We start from the raw sequence: 20,774 nt of genomic DNA on the forward strand, positions 1-20,774 counted from the left end.
TATACACACATATATATGTGAAATATTTCATAACTTAAAATTGAATTGCTCTGAAAAGAACATTCTCTTACTCTTCCAAATGTTAAATTTATGGCATATTTTCCCCTCAAAGTGGCTAGCAGAGGAAGTAAAAATACTTACGTAGTTTCAAAATTGGCTTCTGTTCTTTAATTTCATCTTTACTAGAACTGCCAGTGCTTACATGTGGTCTTGGTATTTGCTCTGAGCCTTGGAAGGTTTGCTCTTGCAATTTTTCTCCAAGGGACCAAATAAATGGATCTTCTTTCTTCAGGGGTATCTTCTCCTGGTTCCCCACATGATTATTGCGAAAATATATAGTAAAGACAGCTGTCCAGATGCCAAATGTAAAGGATCCACAGAGTAAACATTTAATTATAACATTTCTCATTGTAAACCTAGCATTTTTGGAGGTCCATTTAAATATTTCCTAAACCAAAAGGAGTTAAGAGAAGCTGTATTAGATATTCCGATGGTTTGTAGATCATCTACCTGGCTTAAATTCAATCTTCAGTGTTTGAAAAACAGAATTATTTGGTATCAGTGCTTATTATGTACTTTGATAAAGTGTATCCTTTTAAGAATTTTAGCAAAAACTCTTAAACCTGATAGTCATAAGATTACTTAACATCAAAATGTATAACATAATATATCACTTCAGTCCTTACCCATACTCTTGAGTTAAAGCTACAGGCAATAATGCAAAAGAAGGCTTACTCATCCCTCATACACGCTTCTGGGAGTGACAGCACAGGTCTTCATTTTAAAAAGCTGCTTTGACACTGATCAGACTGTTAGAAATGTAAAAAACATACAATGTCACATGCTGGAAAGAAAGCGGGCAATAAAAGTGTGGTCCCCCGCTGATGGGGCCGTGCAATGGCACAACCATTCTGCAACGTCCAGTCTCGCTGAGTCTAGCCATGGGTCTGCCGGAACGGTCCCATCCCCGGGAACACACCCTGACGAGACCCCCGTCGGCAGACACTGACTGCAGTCACATTTGTAATAGAAACTGGACACAACTTAAGTTTCCCTCAATAAAAGAACTGATAAACTGAGGCTCCTCGTTCAACACTGGAAACAAATCCACTGGAGGGACATGTATTAATATCATAAAATCTAGAAAATACAATGTTGTGCAAAAAATCAAGTAGTGTTTGATGCTACCGACATAAATTTGGAAAACAGGAAAAGCAGGACAATGGTTTGTGGACACACCTGAAGGTAGCAAATGCTGGGGGTGGGGGGGCCATGCTTGTGAATGATCTAAACAGAGTCACGATGGTGCTCGTCTGTGAATGGGCTACGCAGAGTCACCACAGTGATCGTCTCCATGTGGGAGGGCCGGGGGAGGAGAAGAAAGAGCTCCCACTGTGTCCTTAATGCTTACTTTTAGGAAAGCTCTGAAAAAATATGGTGAAATGATGAGGTCTGCTGAAGCTTGGTGATGTGTACGCAGCGTGTTCCTGGTATCTTTTTGTATATTTCCCTTACGTTTGAAATATTTCATAATTTATCAAAAAAAAAAAAAAGGAAACTCTTGAGAGGCTTCCTGCAAAGATGGTTGGTTGAATATATGCGTCCGTCTCTTCTCCCTCTTGACTCAAGCATGAAAACAATAAAGCTGAACACTCTTCCAGGAAAAGAGTGGTCAGGGGAACAGTGCATGTGAGTTTTCATCATAGGTTTGGAAGACAGAATGCTACTGGACGTGTGACCGACTCGGGAGGACAGAGCAAGTCACAACTCCAGGTGTGTGGTGACAGGACTCTGAGGCCAGCAGACCCCAGGGCAGCTCAGGGCTGGGAGGCCCAGGCCCGTCAGGGGCTATGTGGGGAGGCTTTGGGAAAGGCTCCAAGCTTACATGCACAGCAGGCAGCTCTCGACACCCTTCCCTGCACAGAAAAGTCAGAAGGAGCCCGGCAATGTCTTCTCTGGAGAAACGAGGAAATCTTGGGGCTGAGGTGGCAGAGAATCGGGAGGGGGGGCACCTGGACATGGACTGTTTGAATCCCTCGGCCTCTGTCCTGCCTCACACACAGGACCTGGCAGCCAAGCTGCTCTACCTGAGGTGGGAGAAGGGAGAATTACTCTGTGCTGGGAACACAGGCCCCCAGAGAGAAGCCCTCTGTGCAGGGGAAGCGGGGGGCCAGCAAAACAGCCAGCTCTCCACGTGTCAACACTTAGACAGGACACCGGTCGTGGGGAAGCAGAACACCCAGGGGCCCCATCAGCAGGCTAGTGCCTGCTTTTCAACTGGGATGGAATCTCTTACAGGCTGAATTGTGGCCCCCGAAATTTGTATGTTGAAGTCCTCACTCCTAACGTGACTGTACTTGGAGATGGGGTCTTTAAAGATGTTATTATGTTTTAATGAGGCCATTAGGGTGGGCCCTGATCCAACAGGACTGGTGTTCTTCTAAAAGAGGAAGAGACACTGGGGCACACGCACAGAGGAGAGGCCATGTGAGGACACAGTGAGGAGGTGGCCGTCTGTGAGCCAAGGAGGGAGGCCTCAGAAGACACCAAACCTGCTGACGCCTTGACCTCGGATGTCCAGGCTCCGGACTGTGAGAAAATAAGTGTCCCACCCAGTCTGTGGGATTTTGTTATGGACACCCTGGCAAACTAATATAAATGCCAAAGATTGACAGAGGCACCTGAGGAGCCTCTAGAAAGAAAGAAAATACAAATAGAACCAGAAAAGGGGAACCGCTAGTGAGAGCTTTCAAAAAATCAAAACACTGATTTTGACTGTTCAGAGACAGGTAAGAAGACAAGACATCCACAAAACCAGAGGAGCAGGCTTGAAAGAGGAACACTTAGAAAACAAAAAGAGGCTGCTGAAACCTAAAACATGACTGCTAAAATTAAAAATCATTAGAAGGTTGGAAAATAGCATGAAAGGAATACTCTGGAAAGCACAACAAAATGAAAGAGGGAGGGAAAACCTAAGAACGAGGGAGGTGCTATTCCATTCTAAGAGGTTTACCATCCAACTGTAAAAAGGGTTCCAAAAGATGGTCAGAGAGAAACAGGGCAGGGGCGGGGTGGGAGGCGATTATCAAATAATACAAACATTTCTCCCAGAACAGCCAATGCAATGAATGTAAAGGATCCTAAAAGCTTCCAGAGGCAAGAGAAACAGTTGACATGTAAAGAAGGAAGAGATCAAATTCCTCAGCAGCAACACTAGGTTCTGTAAGACTTCAGACAAATGGCTTCAAAATTCTAAGTTAAACAGTATTTCACCTTGAAGTCTATACCTCCTCAAAACTTATTAACGCATGAGCATGGAATGAAGGTGTTTTCAGGTCTGTAAAGGACTCAAAAAATTACATGTCTTTGTATTCTTTTTTGGGAAACTACATGTGGATTGTAAATATGTAAACGCCAACAAAACCAAGAGTAAACCAAGAAGACAAGGACCCAGGAGAGGGGATTCAACCCAGGAGAGAGGCAGAGAAGTCTCAGAGGACAGCTGTGCAGGGGCTCAGAGATGCGAGGGGAGGCTGGCCTTGAGTTGTGGATGCTCCACTCCCACCCCACAAAGGAGAGAAGTCAAAAGAATATCAGATTTGATGGACTGTTTGGGGTGGGGACGTATAGGTAGATGTAAAAATTAAGGAATGGTATTTATAGAGTGATGAAGATGTAAGCCCTGATAACTGTATTATCCCCCCACCAAAATCATAGATTTATTGGGAAAATAAGCTTAAAAAAAAAAGAGCCATGTAAGAAAATTTAAGTTGTTGTATAATATAAATAAGCCAAAAAACAGAAGTCTGAAAATATTATTTAGAATGTCAAGGTCACTGTCATAAGAAACAGATGAAAGAGTCTATTGCTTTTAGGGAGTTGAACTGGGAGTTAGGGTGGGAGTTGGGCAGGGCCTGCTAGCCTTCTTTTAAGATTTTTTTAATTTTATTTTTATATATATATATGCATTACTTTGATAAATGTTCTTAAAGCAAAGATTTAAAAAAGATTGAAAATGAAAAAAACCCTGCCTATCAAACAGCAACAACGCTGGCAAACACCTGAACCTAGAACGCTGGTCTTACCCATCCCAGTCCTTTCAAGTCCCATGACGCCTCCCGGCTCCTGGGAAAGGAACTCAATGAAATGAGCCTCCAACACCCCAGCTCCAGCCTTTGTAACCCTGGTCTAGGTCCCTGTGCCGTGGGTCTTCCTTCTCAAGCTCTGATTCTTTCCAGGTGTCTTCCTGGCACCTGAACATTTAGTATTATCGCCCACTTTTTTTAACTGAAGTATAGTTGACTTACAATGTTGTCTTAGTTTCTGGTGTACAGCATAGTGATTCAGCTATATATATACACATATATTATGTTTTCTTTTTCAGATTCTTCATTTTTCTTACTACAGTTCGACTGCACATATACATTATATTACATGTCAATACATATATACAGTATACTGCACTTTTTTTTAGTTTACACATATGTACTAATTATTGTTTCTAAGAAGAGATTAGATCTTTAGCTTTTTAAACTTAGTTATCAAAGGAATAAAGCCAACTACAAAGTAAAAATCAATAGAATGCGGTAATCCAATCACAAAGGACAGTCAGATGTGCTTACACATATTCAAGAAATCAAAATAATGATTAGTTCATTTGTGTCCTTATTATTCGGATTTTTTATTGTTACAGGCTGTTACGAGGTGTTGAATACAGTCCCCTGTGCTCTACACAGGACCTTGCTGTTCACCGAGCTCATATATAGTAGTCTGCACCTGCCAATCCCAGACTCCTAACTCCCCCTCCCCAACCCCATCTCTCACTTTCGTCCGTCCTGTCCTCGGAAGCGAGGAAGGAGCCGGCTCCCGCAGCTCCGGCCGCGGCCCTCCGGAGAGCCGGCCTGCACAGCTCGTACCATGAGCTCGTACGGCCCGCGAGCTCGTACCGCCCCTGTTCACGCAGGAGACCAACCTGCTGGGCAGAAACCAGTACTCGTAACAATTCCGTGGCGTCAAACCACCACAAAGAGCCCGAGCACACCTGGGTCCGCTGGCTTGGGCAGCAGTGTGTGTGGCTCACGGCATCACCCCCCCCGGACTGGGGCCCCCACTGCCCCTACCGCTGGGGGGCTGGCTGCCGCCGGCTCACAGCCGAGCCCCTGCCCCAGAGCGGCCTTCGGCTGAGGCCGGCTGCTTCGCCCAAGGCTCGCCCCCGCTCAGGGAACTCACCTTCAAAGACTGGTCCGGGGGCGGAAACCTCTCGTCTCAGGCTGGGAGGACTCTGAAGGCCCCAGCCCAGAGCTGCCCATGGGACTGGCAAGGTCCCTCTTGCAAACACATCCCAGTCCCACCGCTTCCCTCACTTTGGAAACCCAAACCCACGTCAGTAAAGCACTTACATGCAAATCTCAGTCTCTGAGTCTGTTTTCTGGGAAACTCAACCTCCCGCAGTTGGTAGTGGAGGTGGTCCTGGGAAACAGAGTCTGAAATGGGATTTGGGGGTTGAGTCCCCCCGCGCTGGCTTCCCTGAGGACCCCGCTGCTGGTGGACAGGTGGCATTCTGAAAGCTCCCGGCCAGCTGAAGCAGTGCGCTCATTAAAACTCCACCGCGGTGGCCTGGGTGGAACACTGGAAGGCGGGAGTGCTCTGGTTGGCACGCTGAGAGATGAGGGCAGGGAGGGGTAATTATAAATATCATGGAGTCAACATGGCTGTGGTCCGATGCTGTGGCAGCATCTGAGAAAAGTAGTGAAAGGCTGAGGGCTAATAGTCACCAAGTTAGGGCAAAATACCTGAGTCAGAGGGCCCCCTTAGCCGCGTATAGACTCATCCCTACAACTGAAGAGGCTTGATGACAAGGGCGGGGAGCTGCAGGCAAGGGAAGGCTGATTCTCACCTGCCTCGCCTGCAGTCCCGGGAAGGAGGGAGGCTCTGAGCCTCAGGGTGGAGTGTGAGCCCCAGACCCACGGGGAGCCTCTGGGCCTACAGCGATGGCCACTCCTCCCACCAAAGATCAGCCCTCCCCCTCTGCTTGAGGGGACGCAGGGGCCTCCACTTCAAAAGGCAACACCTGCCCTCCTTCAGGTCACCTCCCAAGTCCCCTCCTGACCCCCAGGTCAACAGCTAGGGCCAAGTTACCACATAGCTGGGCCGGGAAGGCGCTAGGCCGGCTCAGGGAGGAAAGTGAGCTCCCCGAGGAACCGCAGGACCTGGGCATCCCACCCAGCGAGGTCAGGGGCCCGTGCCTGGGCTGAGTCCTGAGGACTATGGATTCGGGAGGTTGATTCTCATGGGAGCATTCTCCCAGGATTTAGGATTAACACCCTGACAATGATCCCAGTTGCACAACAATGGCTCATTGAGTGGATGAGTAACACTTGAAAAGTGACGTATCTGGTTACGCAAAGAAACAGTCTCAATTGTATAAATATAAATATATTTGTATTTATGAACTATAAATTTATAAATATACAATTGAGGCTTTTTCTCAAAAAAGAAAAATGCCATATGATATCACTCATATGTGGAACCTAAAAAAAAAAAGGAAAAAAAAAGGACACTATGAACTCATTTACAAAACAGAAACAGACTCACAGACATAGTAAACAACCTTATAGTTACCGGGAAAAGGGGGTCAGAAGGGATAAATCTGGGAGTTTGAGATTTACAAATGTTAGCCACTATATATAAAAATAGATTTTAAAAAACTTTCTTCTGTATAGCACAGGGAACTATGTTCAATATCTTGTAATAACCCTTAATGAAAAAGAATCTGAAAACAAATACATGTATGTACATGCATGACTGGGACACTGTGCTGTACACTGGAAATGGACACATGGTAACTGATTGTATCTTAATTAAAAAAAAAGAAAAAGAAAAAGCCTCAAATGTATAAGAGAAGATAATGTCTAACTAGGGGAAATGGTGGGTTGAAACAACTGAAAAGAGAATGAAGCTGTTTTAACTTATGTTATCACCACGTCTTCCTAATAAACGTCTCAATTTTGAGAGACTTCTGTTTGACTTTCTCCAAACCCCCAAAGCAATTAGAAACCAGTTAAAGGAGAAAATAGGTGAGGGGAGGCAAGCACACTTAATATACAAAGTAAACACATGAATTCATACAATAGAATTATTGCTGAGAAGTAAACACAGTAGTAATATTTTGTTGTTAATAATAATAATATTAGTAGTAATAATAAATCCATATTCTCTGGAGGGATTCTACTATATTTAAAACATTGAGGGGAAATTTTCTTTAGAGGTGAACTCTTATGAAAATAACCCTCGCTCCAATTTTCTTATGTGACTAATATAAGTTTTCTTATATTACATTTTCTTAAAGCAGAGCTCACCCCAGTTCTCCAGAATATGCACCTCACTCCCCTCCCTCCTCACACCTTCCTCCAGACCCCCACAAAACACAGAAGGCTTCTCCTACCAAGACCCGTGCGTCTGTGATTAGCTTTTCAACTCTGTATCCTCAGAAGAAAATCATGTTCAATTGTTTTCTTCACTAAAATACATGGAACTCACATGCTAGAAAAACACAGAATTAATTTGTAAAACATATTTCAATGATAATTTGTATGTATAGCAAATAAAATTTTAAATGCATTAAAAAAAAGAACAATCCTGAGAGTTAATGAAAAGAATCCATTAAACCAAAAAAGAATGTTGCCAATAATCACTAATATACGCACACACTGAGAAACCAAAACCCCACACAAAATCTGGATTTACAGTCACTGAGTTTTAAAATGTAAGATTTTAGAGTCAGGAACACTTGACCATGCTTTAGATAATGTCACAACAAATTTTTCTGCAAATAATCAGTATTTGTAACCCTTTGCTTTCCTAGGACAATCTCAAGACAAGATCTATGACTTTCTTTCTTTTTAAAAAAATTTTTTAAACCCAGGAGCTCATGCATGCTAAGCACATACTCTACCACTGAGTCATACCCTCCCCCAAGACCTATGATTTTCTGATACTATGAAGAGTTTTTTTTTCTATTTAGTTTTTTGAATAAGTAATACATTCATGATGGATAAATCTTAGGAAGCGCATGGGGTGGACCTTGATGGTCTACAATGAGACCTGGCCCTGATGCTTAAGAACTAAGGTTACGATGATGCCTGGTGGGACTCCAGGGTGGCATAACCCAGGCTGAAAAATCTTCTTAATCCTAATCTGCAGAGCCAGCATCCCGCTCAAGATTCAGTGATCTCATGCTTTGCTCCCACTGATTCTAGGTGGAAGGAACCCCACCCTTCACTTCGTCCTTCCCACTTTTCAGCACTGACCTCATCCACCTACCACTGAATCGCCTGCACTGGCTGCTTTGAGGTGATGTGTTCTGCAGGTTGAGCTTCAGGAGGAATCAGGCAAGGGTCTACACTGAAGGATCGCAAAGATGGAATTTTTTTCCCAGTGGCTGACTGTATGGTGCTTGGATTCTGAGCAACTACTTGATTGTGCTGGGTGCCCTGCCTACATGGTCCTGCTCAAACCAAGCCTCAGGCTGCCTCACAAAGCTCTGTGACATCACACAGGGCCTCCCAGCCCCAGGCCTCTGCCTGGGAGAACTAATCAGCAGGCAGAAGCCAGGAATTCCAAAATTCAAGGGGTCTTTCCAGAAAGTCTTAGAATCCTCCTTCCTCAGCTGAGGAAACAGGAAAAGCCTCGTATTCTCAAGTCGAAATCCTAGTCTTCTCTAGGGCAAGCCTCACTGCGGCTCTTCTGAAATACACTTAAGAAAATGAAGATGCACTCAGAACACCTGAAGAGACTTAAGGATGAACCAGACGGTTATTTGGCTGCCTTTTAATTTTTTTACTCAATATTACTCAACATTTAGATGTGAGTCTGTGAATTCAGCCCAATGCTTGTGAAATTTCTTCTTTCTTACATGCCTGAGCAGATCCGACCCTTCTTCCCCACAGAGGAGGCTGACTCAGTGTTCTGCTGGGACCAGCCTCTGCTTCAAAGTACGTGAGATGCCAGGGGCTGGGCTGGGCTTCTGCTACCTCTCCCAGGGCAGATCTGATGGCCAAAGTGACTTGCAAGCATGATTTCGAATCGCCTTTGGACAGGCTCAAGGGGAGGGTCCTTCTTTGTCCTTTTATACTAATATTAGTATTAAAAAGGAAGCTTTTATTCATAGTAGCCCGCAGCTGGGAACAACCCAAATGCCACCAGCAGGAGAATGGATAAATTGTGCTTGTACACATAATAGAATGAAAAGCAGTGAAATGACTGAGCGACATGAAGGAGGAAAAGGTGAGCTGGCTCCATTTGTGGACAAATTTATCATGGGAGGTTTGCAAGCATTACATGGTTGGTTCATTGTAATAAAGTCAAATCTTTCTGAGAAAGGTGCTTATACTACGGTTAGAATTTTATTTTATTTTAATTTATTTTTTATTAGGATATAATTCTCATACCACAAAATTCATCCTTTTAAAGTAGACTGTCAAGTGTTTTTTTTTTAAGTATACTCACAAAGCTGTGTGACCATCACCACTATGTAATTTCAGAACATCTTCATCAGCTTAAAAAGAAACTCCATGGCGGGGAGGATATAGTTCAGTGGTTAGACAATGGTTAGAGCACATGCTTAGCATGCACGAGGTCCTGAGTTCAATCCCCAGTACCTCCATTAAAATAACTAAATAAATTAACCCAATTACCTCCCCCTCAAAAAAACAAACAAAAAACCCTACAAACCAAATAAATAAAATTAAAAAATAAAAGAAAGAAACCTTATAACGCCCAGCAGTCACTCCCGTTTCCCCTCCTCCCCTGCCTCCGTCAACCACATCCACTCTCTGTCCCAGCGAATTTGTGTATCCTGGACATTTCATGTAAACAGAATTGTATAACACACGGCTTTTGTATCTGGCTTCTTTCACTGAGCACCATGTTTTCAAGGAGCCTCCACATTGCAGCACGTGTCAGTACTTCATTCCCTTCTAATGCCCAAATCATAATCCATTGTATGAAAACACCACATTTTGTTTATCCATTCATCAGTTGATAATCATTTGGGTTCTTTCCACTCAGAATGGATCAAAGACCTAAGTGTTAGGAGACAAAACTACAAAAATGCTTAGAACAGGGAGAAAGCTTCATGACATTAGGTTTGGTGATGATTTCTTGGATATGACCCCAAAGTACAGGCAATGAAAGAAAAAACCAGGTAACTCGGACCACATCACAAATTAAAACTTCCATGCATCAAAGGACACAATCAACAGTGAAAAGGCAACCCACAGGATGGGAGAACATATATGAACACCTAGAAACCATAGTCAGGACTGTCTGCAGGAGTAGAAGAAGGAGGCGTATTTCTCCAGGAGATCTGGTTTTCCAGCAGGGGAAGGTTTGTCAGCTCTGCCACAATTCTGAGTTGGGTATTCACAGCACTAAGGGGACTCACCAGGCCAGGAGACAAGATGGACAAAAGGGATCAGAGACGAGGTCTGTCAGTCATGAACCAGTTGGACCTCATCACAGAACCAGTCACCCCCACGACAGCAAGGACAAGACCGGGCGAGGCCAAGAGTATCTGAAGTGAGGCAGAAGAGGGGTCCCAGACAGAAGCCTGTTTGGAATTATGAGCAGGCAGAGGTGTGCCAGCCACCCTTCACCTTTCTTCTCTGACCTCCAGCCTCCCCGCCCTCCCTCATTCTCAGCTGGTGATGGCTGAGAACTGGGAAGCACTCAGATGAGAACTACATCATTTTTCCCAACTGCCTATTCCACCAACTACCAATATCTGTACGTACACACTCTGCCTTCCCTCTGTTAGAAAAGAAAAAACGTCCCTGCTCCTCCTGGAAGCAAACCTCCTCTTATGCTCAGAGCCCCACCCTCTTGCCTTCTCGACGGCTGACCTCAGGTTTCATTTACCTCGTCTCCCTGCATCATCAATTTCTCCCTCTCCATGGATCCCTTTCCAGGAGCATCTCTAAAATACCCTCCCTTGACACTCTGTCCCCTTCCAGCCACTGTTCTCTTTGAAAATTTTGGAAGAGGTCTCCACGGTCACCGTCTCCATCCCTCACATCCATTACTCCCTGTGGTGAAAGTTACAGGGGGTCTCTGGGGCTGGCTCTCCCCCCATTGCTGGGCTCACAGGAAGATGTGCAGCCTTTTCACCTTAGATGGAGCCAGGCTCCTAACTCTGGTCCAAAGGCTGTGGTCCAGGGGATTTAAGAGTGAAAAAGAGGTCCCCCCTCCTTCTCGCCTGTCCTGCAGAGAGTGACCTGGCATGGTTACAAGACACCAGATGCACAGGAGGCTTATTTAAACAACATATAAACTTTTGTTTTGTTAAGCCCTTGGGATTTCAAGGGTGATTCGTTATCCCCACGTAATCTAATAATACACTACTCTACACTCTTCAAATCAGTCTGATCTTCACTTCACTGGACTGCACTCAACAAAGTCATCAGTGAACACCTGCTGAATCCAACTGTCACTATTATGTCCTCGTCTGTTGCCTCTCAGCAGACAGGGCACAGTGGATCACTCCTCCTTTTTGAAGCAGTCTCTCAGCTTGGCTTGCCTGAAGCTTACTCTCCTTTGAGTCTTCTTTGCTGGATCTCCCTCATTTTCTCAACCTCTACAGTCGGAGTGCTGTGTGGTTCAGTCCTGGATCCTCCATCAGCCTTTATTTACACTTTCTCCCAGGTCATCTCAATGATCCCAAGAGAGTCAAATATCATTTGGTTGCCACTGACACCCAAATTCATATCTCCAAGTCCTACCTCTCCACTGATTTCCAAACTCATTTATCCAACTGTCTAAGCATCTCAAACTTAACAAATCCAGTTAAACATGAAACTTCTAAAATATAATAGTTTTTGTTTAGCCCATGGCCACCCAGCTAGGGGCTACATTCCAACTTCCTTTGGGTTCTTTGGGACTTACCCTAGGTGCTTCTGGATCCTGGGAGGGGTGTGGGTCGAAAGGAAACTATTTCTCCTTCAATGAGAACATCTCTGCCTTTATTCTGATTTACATAATCAGCTTCCACTTAAGACTTAGGAGAAAAGAATTCCTCATCTCAGAAGCCATCTGCAGCAACCAAGATGTCCTTCAGCAGGTGGATGGACTGATAACCTGCAGTACACACAGACAATGGAATATTACTCAGCACTAAAGAAACTAGCTATTAGGCCATGAAAAATCATAGAGGAAACTTAAATGCATATTAAGTGAAAGAAGAAAACTTGAATAAGCTACCTACTGTATGATTACAACTCTGACATTATGGAAAAGGCAAAACTATAGAGGCGATAGAGAGATCACTGGTTTCCAGCAGCTGAGGTTGGAGGAGACGGGTGAAGCACAGAGGATGTTTAGGTCAATGAAAATACTCTGCATAATCTAATGATGGATACATGTCATTACACAGGTGTCCAAACCTATGGGATGCACACCACCAAGAGTGAACCCTAATGTAAACTACATGCTTTGAGTGGTTATGAGTAGTTATGATGTGTCTTCAACTGCTCTAAAAAACAGAACTTCCCAACACATGACTTAACTATAAGCTGCTCCATACGCTATTGGTCACACCTACCAGCCTAGACTCTTCCTTGTCTTAAAAACCCTGCAGAAGACTCCAGTCCCCACCCTTTTAGCGCCATCTGCTGGCGGTGCCACCTCCCCTCCTCCCACTGTTGCCCCGAGTCACACCTGGGCAGCTCCCTGGGCTAGCTGCGGGTATTTGGTGTTCGTACATACAACATGGCAGACATTGGCAACAAAGAACGGTCTCAACTTGATCAAGGTCTGGATGATGCTAGAGAAGTAGAGGAGGGAGAAACTGGTGAAGAAACAAAAATCAAAGCGCTGACTGTTCAGATGATGCTAAATTCTCAGACGCCCACAGCCATTCAAGAAAGACTTGATGGCCTGGCAGAAACACCAGCAGGATCCACTGAAAGCTTGCCTAGGATAGTTAAAACACGAGTGAATGCTCTCAAAAACCTCCACGTTAAATGTGCACAGACAGAAGCCAAATTCCGTGAGGAAGTTCATAATCTTGAAAGAAAGAATGCTAGTCTCCATCAGTCTCTATTTGATGAGCGATTTGAGATTATTAATGCAATTTATAGACCTATGGAAGAACGTGAATGGAAACCAGATGAGGAAAATGAAATTTCAGAGGAGCTGAAAGAAAAGGCCAAGGTTGGAGATGAGAAAAAAGATGAAGAAAAAGACGACCCCAAGGGAATTCCTGAATTTTCAGTTGACTGTTTTTAAGAATGTTGACTTGCTCAATGATCTGGTTCAGGAACTCGATGGACCTATCCTGAAGCACTTGAAAGATACTAAAGGGAGGTTCTCAGATGCCAGCCAGCCTGCGAGTTTTGTCTTAGAATTTCACTTTGAACCCAATGAATATTTCACAAATGAAGTGTTGACAAAGATATATAGGATGAGGTTGAACCAGATAATTCTGATCCCTTTTCTTTGGATGGACCAGAAATTATGGGTTGTACAGGGTGCCAGATAGATTGGAAGAAAGGGAAGAATGTCACTCTAAAAACCATTGAGAAGTAGAAATACAACAGACATGGGACAGTTTGCACTGTGACCAAAACAGTTTCTAAAGACTCTAATTTTTCTGCAGCCCCCCCAAGAAGTTCCTGAGAGTGGAGATCTGGTTGCTGCTGCTGAAGCTGTCCTTGCTGTGGACTTTGAAATTGGTCACTTTTTATGCAAGCATATAACCCCAAGGTCAGTGTTACACTTTTACTGGAGAAGCTACTGAAGATGATGATGATGATGAAGGTGAAGAAGCCGATGAAGAGGGGAAAGAAGGAGATGAGGAAAATGGCCCAGATTATGACCCAAAGAAGGATCGAAACCCAGCAGAGTACAAGCAGCAGTGAAGCAAGATGTGCACGGACTGGAAGATAACCTGCCCTGGTCTGCCTTCTGCTTCCCTGGACAGGATGAATTTACATCACTTGACAAGCCTACTTCAAGCTTTTTGTCGTTTGCTTCTTTTTGTTTTTGCAGCCTAAAATTAAAATGTCAAAAAAAAAAAAAAAGAATTCAATCCCAGTCCACTCTGGTTCCAAATTCACTGCCACTATCATTCTGGACCTGAGCATCTCAGGGTACCAGCAGCACTTCCCCCTACAGCCACGTACTACGCTTTTCCCACATAAGTGGGCAGCTGTCTTAGGAAACTCACAAGCTGGGCTGTAATTTGAGAGATTCCCGTTAGAAATTAATGGCCTGCTGTCTTGAAGCTTGGAGGATTATTGTGGGCCCAAGACTGGGGTATGAGGTTGGGGAGGAGGTTGAATCTGGTAGTAAATCTGGTAGTCAGGCGGTGGCCTTCTCTTGGCTGAGATCCAAGGAGGACCCCCTTATTTGATAGACCATGAGCCGGCTGCTTCCATTCTAAACCAGTGTTTTGTTTATTTGACTCAAGGTTGTAACACTTAGTACAAGACAAAGGAATTTGTAAGCCAAAGCAAAACGTGAATGTTTGGTGGAGAAGATACTGTTTTTTGTCTTTAGGCACCTCCCGGTTGAAGCAGCTACAGGGTCTGCATACTGAGATCTGTGCCAGGCTACACCAGAGACACACCGAAAGAATCCATTGTCCCTATCCTAGAGTGGCTCACGTCTTCAACAGGGACAAAGACATTGTTCAAGATGTGGGTTCAAATCCCATGAGTAAATTTGGTCAAATGAGGCTAGTTCCCCTGGATAAGTAATATCAAAACTGCTTTTGGTAGATGTGAATCAGTGGCCTCTTGGGTGACCGACCATTTTTGTCTTCAATTAATAAAAAAGGAGAAAACTTTGGTTCTGAGCTCCAAAAACATCTGCTGGACAAAGATGCTCTAAAGATGAGAATTTCATAAACTCTAGGGCCCTACATCAGTTATTCAAAGTATTAATGACTTCATTAAAAGGAGTCTGTTTGGAGACTTCTGATGTTGGTAACTTGGTTCACATGCCAAATAGTAATCTTTCAGGCAGCATTATTCACAATAGCTAAAACATGGAAGTAACTTGAGTGTCCATCCATGGATGAGGGGACAAGCTAGCTGTGACATGTCCATCCAATGAAATATGATTCAGCCTAAAAAGGAAGGACATTCTGACAGATGACACAATGTGGGTGAATCTTGAGGTTAATATGCTAAACAAAATAAGCCAATCACAAAAAGACAAATACCGTATGACTCCACTTAAAATATTTACAGTAGTCAAAATCATAGAAGGAGAAAATAGAATGCTTGCCAGTAGAAGCCGGCGGGGACGGGAGTGGGAAGTTATTGTTCAGTTTTACAAAATGACAAGAGTTAGAGAGATGGACGGTGCTGACGGTTGTAAACTTTGTGAATATATTTTATATCCCTGAAATGCACATTTAAAAATGGTTAAAATGAAACACGTTGCTCTAGGTACTTCACCACAAATGAAATTGGGAGAACAAGTACCCGAGATGGTTGATACCCCCGGACTCCTGCTAAGAAACCTTCCTCCCTCATCCACTGGGTTATCGACGTGCTTTTCAACAAGTGGTTTCACTTCCACGCCAAACTTCGTGCTTCCTGTCGACTTCCTGTAACACGTATTAACTTTCACTTCTGGCTTGCTGTGGCTGCTCTGTTTTGGATGCCACTTTCTTTTGAAGTCAACATTAACAACTCGGGTAGGGAGCCTGTATCTTTTTGCCTCAGTAAAAGCAAAAGCAATCAAACACCCTTGCGCTTTTCTCCTTTAATTCCAGTAGACGTCCAACACGAGCTATGTCGGGCTCTGTTGGTTTTTGGATTACTTAACTCCTTCTTTTACTTAAAAATAAAAGGGGAGAATTTTATTAGAAACTGTGCAGAGCCACAGGCCCCAAAGGACTGGGTCAGAACCTAGCCAGTGCGGACAGACAGCTCCACAGGGACAGAAGCAATTTGTAGCTCCTTTGGGGGCTGAGCAGAGAACAGCTATAGACTGCATTTCCTTTTTCCTCTTCTTTTCTTCCACTCAACTCTTCTGTTTTTCTGTTGTTTCCAGTCCACACTGAAGTCATCTTCATCCTGCCACGTGACAACATTCAGATCAGCAGCTCCAAGTAGACAGTGAGCGAGGGTGAGGTTCTCGTACTGTCCTAAAATGATTGCTGGTTCTTAGTAATTGAAAGGAAAGCTAATATGTGGGTTTTGTTTTTTTTTTTTTAGATTTTTTAAAGACAGCTTTTTTGGACTATAAGTAACATGCAGTAAAGTGTACAATCTGATAAGTTTTGACCTATAGACCCAAGAAATCATTAACACAATCAAGAAACTGAACACATTCATCACCCCCAGGTTTTCTCATGCATCTTAGTTAATTCCCCCTCTTGCCCTCCTCATCTGTGATCTACAGGCACCTGCTCTCTGCCACTACAGATTAGTTTGTGTTTTCCAAAAATGTATGAAATTTCATGGAATCAGCGTGTGTACTCTCAACTGGTTCCTTTCAGCCAGTATAATTATTCTGAGATTGATTAATTTTGTTGCATGTCTCATTGCTGAATAGTGTTCCTTGTATGGCTATACCACAATTTATTTATTCATCACCAAGTGGTGGACATTTGGGCTGTTTCCAGTTCTTGGCTGACAGGCAAAGGTGCTATGAACATTTATGTACAAATCTTTGATGGGATATAGGCTTTTATTTCCTGTGGGTAAATACTGAGAAGTGGAATGGCTGAACTGTATGGTAGGTATATGGTAAACTTTTTAAGAAGCTGCTAAACTGTTTTGCAAAGTGGTGTACTGTTTTGCACCGCCAGCAGCATTGTATAAGAACTAACACGTGATTTTTAAACATAAACTTTTCCAACGTTATTTCCTAACAGCAAGGGCTTTTTCCTAGGGGATCTAGGTGCTGTTCATTTTCATTTTTCTCACTCCCTTCTCACTACCTGTTCATCTTATTGTTTCCCCCTTTTTATACATTCATGCTAAATATACACTTTTATCTGTATGATGACCTTCATACATTAAAAAAATTAAATGGCCTGTCCCTTCTCTCTTCCTGTCTCTCTCAGCTCTCAGCCACCTGGCTAACGGGCTTCAGGGGAAGGGGCCCCTCCCTCCATCCCCCCAGTGTCCTGCCCGGTGAGTCTTTAAGGACTTCTGCAGTTCAGCTCTGGGGTCAGACAGAAGAGGCTGTGTTGGGTTCAGTGCTTCTTTGCTCACTGCGTTGGTGGCCTTAGGCAGATTCCCACACCGCTGATTCCCTGTTAAACCGGTGAGGTTGTTGCTATTCATGCTGAGGCTTGAACACAGAGCTCAGTTAATAGTGGGGATGGTGGGGATCTCTTCCTCCCGCTGCCCGCCGGGAGGGCAGATGGGAAAGAGGACCAAAAAGAGCTCCGGGTGATGGTGGAATGGAAAGTGGTACAATTCTTCCCTGAGCAATTTGGCAACATGCAGAAAAGTTGAAGAAACTGAATACAATGACCCAGCAATTCCTCCTAGAGGAATTCACAGAAATACACAGGAGGCAAGTATAAGAATCTTTGGTACCTCATTGCTTGTTGTGAGGAAAACTCAGGGCAGCCTGAATACTTCATAAGAGAACTGGTAAGTATATTGTGGTCCTCATACAATCGGCAGAATACAGAAGAGAATGACTGAGTTGGAGCCACAAAGATAAACTTGAACAGCATAATATTGAGGGAGAAAAGCGGGATAGCAAAAGAAAACATCTAGCATCATAACATCTGTATAAAGTTTAAAAAAAGTAAAATAATAGTTTTATTGCCTTGATACATGTATACATAGAGAAGTATAAAAATAAGTTTGGGAGTAATAAATACAAATTCAGAATAATGGTTACCTTATTCTTTGTGTGCAGAAAGGGAGATACACAGGGGACCTCAAATGTATCTATTTTATTTTTTTTAAGATCTAAAGTAAATATGGGGCAAAATGTTAAGATCTGATGAAGCTGGTGTGCAGGTACCCGGGTATTTTTATATATTTTCTATACACTTATTATGTTGGTGATATTTTGTAATGAAAAGTTAAAGGTCCTAGTCAACCCACAGGATTCACAGAAATCGATTCCTTATAATCTGTAAGATTCTCCATCATATCTATTAAAAATAATTGATGTGTTTTATTTCACAGGTGGCCCACAAGAGGGAGACCTAGAACAATTCAGTCACCAGATGTATAGATGTCTGTAAGGAGGCAGGGCATCTTGGGGGGCTTTGCCTGAACCCCACTGAAACTAGGGACCACTGAGGCTCCTGTCTGGCCTCTGTCTAAGGCAGAGCATTTTTGACACGTTCACAAATCTCCAGGGCAACCACTCTTGGTAAAGAAGACACGTCTCAGGATGCAGTGAGAAACTGAACAGGGTTTAAAAAATGCCATTTCACGAGATGTTTGCAGAGTAAAGGGCACGTGGTGACAAGAGGAAAGTGGATTAACAGAGCGCAGGCAAACGTGTGCACTGGAGCCTGCGGCCAGGCGCTCGGGGTCTGCTCCCTGGGACAGCACAGAAAACCAGACACTTCCGCCGCTGATCCAGGGAACACGGAGAAATACTGGTCTAGCCATTCCTACACGGCAGCTAGAAACAATATAGTCAGTGATGAGCACTGCTGTCTACAGCTTGATTTGCCTTTACCATTAGGAGGACCCTCTCAAAGGTTTAAAGTGGGTACGGAGATTTGCAAGCTTTTCCAGTCACACTGCCTCTTATTTTATTCCTTTTTCATCAGGTGCCAAACGGTTTTAGTAAAAATTGTGAAGGATACATTAATTGAGTATAGTCTCTTCATTGGAGTCTTAGTGAACCAGGAAGAAACTGCCATCACTTTGGGCCATTACTATTTAGTGCCTCCTCCCCTCTGGGAAGGCAGGGAGCCCCTACCTCGGCAGCAATCTTATCTCCAGTAGCAACCCTTGCGCGTGGAACTCAAAAAACGTTTGTGAAGTGAATGCTGTAGCCAGGTGTCCATCGACCAATGAGTGGATAAGCAAAATGCAGTATATACATGAATGGAATGTTTTTCAGCTTCCACAAGGAAGGTGTCCCTGTTACACGCTACAACGTGGATGAATCCTGAGGATATGTGGCATGAAATAAGGCCATCATAAAGACACAAATACTATGTTTCCACCTATATGAGGTCCTAGAGTCACCAAATTCATAGAGACAAAGTAGAATGGAGGTCATCAGGGGCTGGTGGTGGGAGGCGGAATGGGGAGTTCGTGTTTAATGGGGTCAGAATTTCAGTTTTAGGGAGATGAAAACATTCTGGAGGTGATGGTGGTGATGGTTGCACAACGTGCTGAACACTGCTGAACTATGCACTTAAAAATGGTTAAAATGGGAAATTTCATGTTATGTATGTTTACCACGACTTTAAAGATAAGGAAAGAAATTCATGCAATAGAACACTGGAGAGAGTAAACGTCCCTCTGTGCAGGCTGGAAAGGCTCTGGATGGTTCTAAGTTAGGTAAGTGGCCCCCGCCACCCTGACTGCTCGGTGGGCGTGTAGGGGGTGGGGACAGTCCGGTGCTCGCTGACCCCAAACTCAGGAGCCTGAGTCTGGTTCCGGGTCCAGCACATGGGTCTTGCTCCCCCCAAACATGGCCCCCAGGGGTCATGTTTCATTTGAATGCCAAGAGAAGCTGGGACCAACAGAAACCAAGGGAGAGACGTGAGAAACCACCCCACCTGGTAAGTTGTATCACAGGTCAGTGGGATCACGGAAACCACCAAGCAGCGCCGGGGTAGTGAGGGAAGACCAGAAAGGTCTTTGTGCCGAGAATACGCTCTGTTGTGTCCTTCTCCCCCACCACACCCACCAGGCTAAGATTCCCGGGTGCACAGGATCACTGGTCACACCCGACGAAGAATGGGGAAAAGGCAGGAGACAAGAAAAAGAACACCCGCAGGAAGAGTGAAACCCCAGCACATCTTCAGTTTCAGAGACAGAAGGTGGATTCTGCAACCCACGCATCTGGGACGTGGAAGTTGCTCCAGGCAAGGTCCTGGGTTCTAGGACCCAGAACAAAGGGCATCCTTGGAGGGAAGTTTGTCACCGGGAGAATTGCAGTCCTCCAGAATTCTCAGAAAAAGGCTGCCACTAACCCAATTTATGAGTAAAGGGTTTTCACTACACAATCAGGTAACAACTACGACCAGATCTTGGCTTTAACCCACGTGTCAGACTGTTGCTCTATGTGGTAACAGAAAATATGCATGTTTATTGGTCTCTGCCAGGGTTCCTGGCACAGAGCTCTGAAATCCTCTGGAATTCCCTGGCTGATAGTAGTGATCAGACGCTCAGAATATCCTGCCCCTGTACCTGCCTCGTCCCCTACCTGTTCTCCTGAGAGGCAAGGAGGGCTGGGCATGGAGTTAACCATCTATCATGCCTCTGTGATGAAGCCTCCATAAAAATCTCCAAAAAACGGGTTCATTCTCTCCCTCTCCCTCCCTCCCCTTCTCTCTCTCCCTTTCTCTCTCCCTCCCTCTATGATTGATTAGCAATGCCTACTGCAGGCACAGAGAGGCGGTGGGGGGTCTGCATGCTACACATTTGCCACCTTTGTTCTACTTTTCCCTTGATAACCCCCAACCCATTCTCCCTCCTGCCCTGGAAGCCTCTCCCTCTAGAGCAGAGCTGCTCAGAGGTGCCTGCTCATGTGGGTGTGGCATCTCTCTGCCACCTTCCTGACACCGACCTCTGGGTGCTGCAGCTCAGAAATGTACAGCCTCC

General features: G+C 44.4%; 1 protein-coding gene, 2 long non-coding RNA genes and 1 pseudogene across 4 annotated transcripts in view; 2 read left to right on the forward strand and 2 right to left on the reverse strand.

The window, feature by feature from the left end:
* The window catches only part of GALNTL5 (polypeptide N-acetylgalactosaminyltransferase like 5), a 35,351-nt gene extending 26,825 nt beyond the window's left edge, over positions 1–8,526 (reverse strand). The window contains exons 1-4 of one of the 2 annotated variants that reach the window (XM_072964207.1): positions 8,323–8,526; positions 7,445–7,542; positions 687–809; positions 142–448 (exon numbers count right to left, since the gene is read on the reverse strand). In XM_072964207.1, the coding sequence (XP_072820308.1) occupies positions 142–409 (268 nt within the window). In that variant the 5' untranslated portion in view covers positions 410–448; positions 687–809; positions 7,445–7,542; positions 8,323–8,526. The remainder of the gene's footprint in view (positions 1–141; positions 449–686; positions 810–7,444; positions 7,543–8,322) is intronic. The other variant, XM_072964208.1, reaches the window with a different exon arrangement.
* A 31-nt stretch (positions 8,527–8,557) lies between these two features.
* Positions 8,558–16,137, forward strand: LOC140697279 (uncharacterized). Its single transcript, XR_012074150.1, has 3 exons — positions 8,558–9,285; positions 15,450–15,700; positions 16,060–16,137. It is a non-coding gene; the product is annotated as an uncharacterized lncRNA (long non-coding RNA).
* LOC116278567 (uncharacterized) overlaps positions 11,952–20,774 on the reverse strand; it is a 51,023-nt gene continuing 42,200 nt past the window's right edge. Inside the window, exon 3 of the long non-coding RNA XR_012074153.1 lies at positions 11,952–12,132. This is a non-coding gene — a long non-coding RNA (uncharacterized lncRNA). The remainder of the gene's footprint in view (positions 12,133–20,774) is intronic.
* On the forward strand, positions 12,763–14,030 carry LOC116278568 (nucleosome assembly protein 1-like 1 pseudogene; annotated as a pseudogene).

The sequence above is a fragment of the Vicugna pacos genome, chromosome 7 (assembly GCF_048564905.1).
Source record: "Vicugna pacos chromosome 7, VicPac4, whole genome shotgun sequence".
NCBI lineage: Eukaryota > Metazoa > Chordata > Mammalia > Artiodactyla > Camelidae > Vicugna > Vicugna pacos.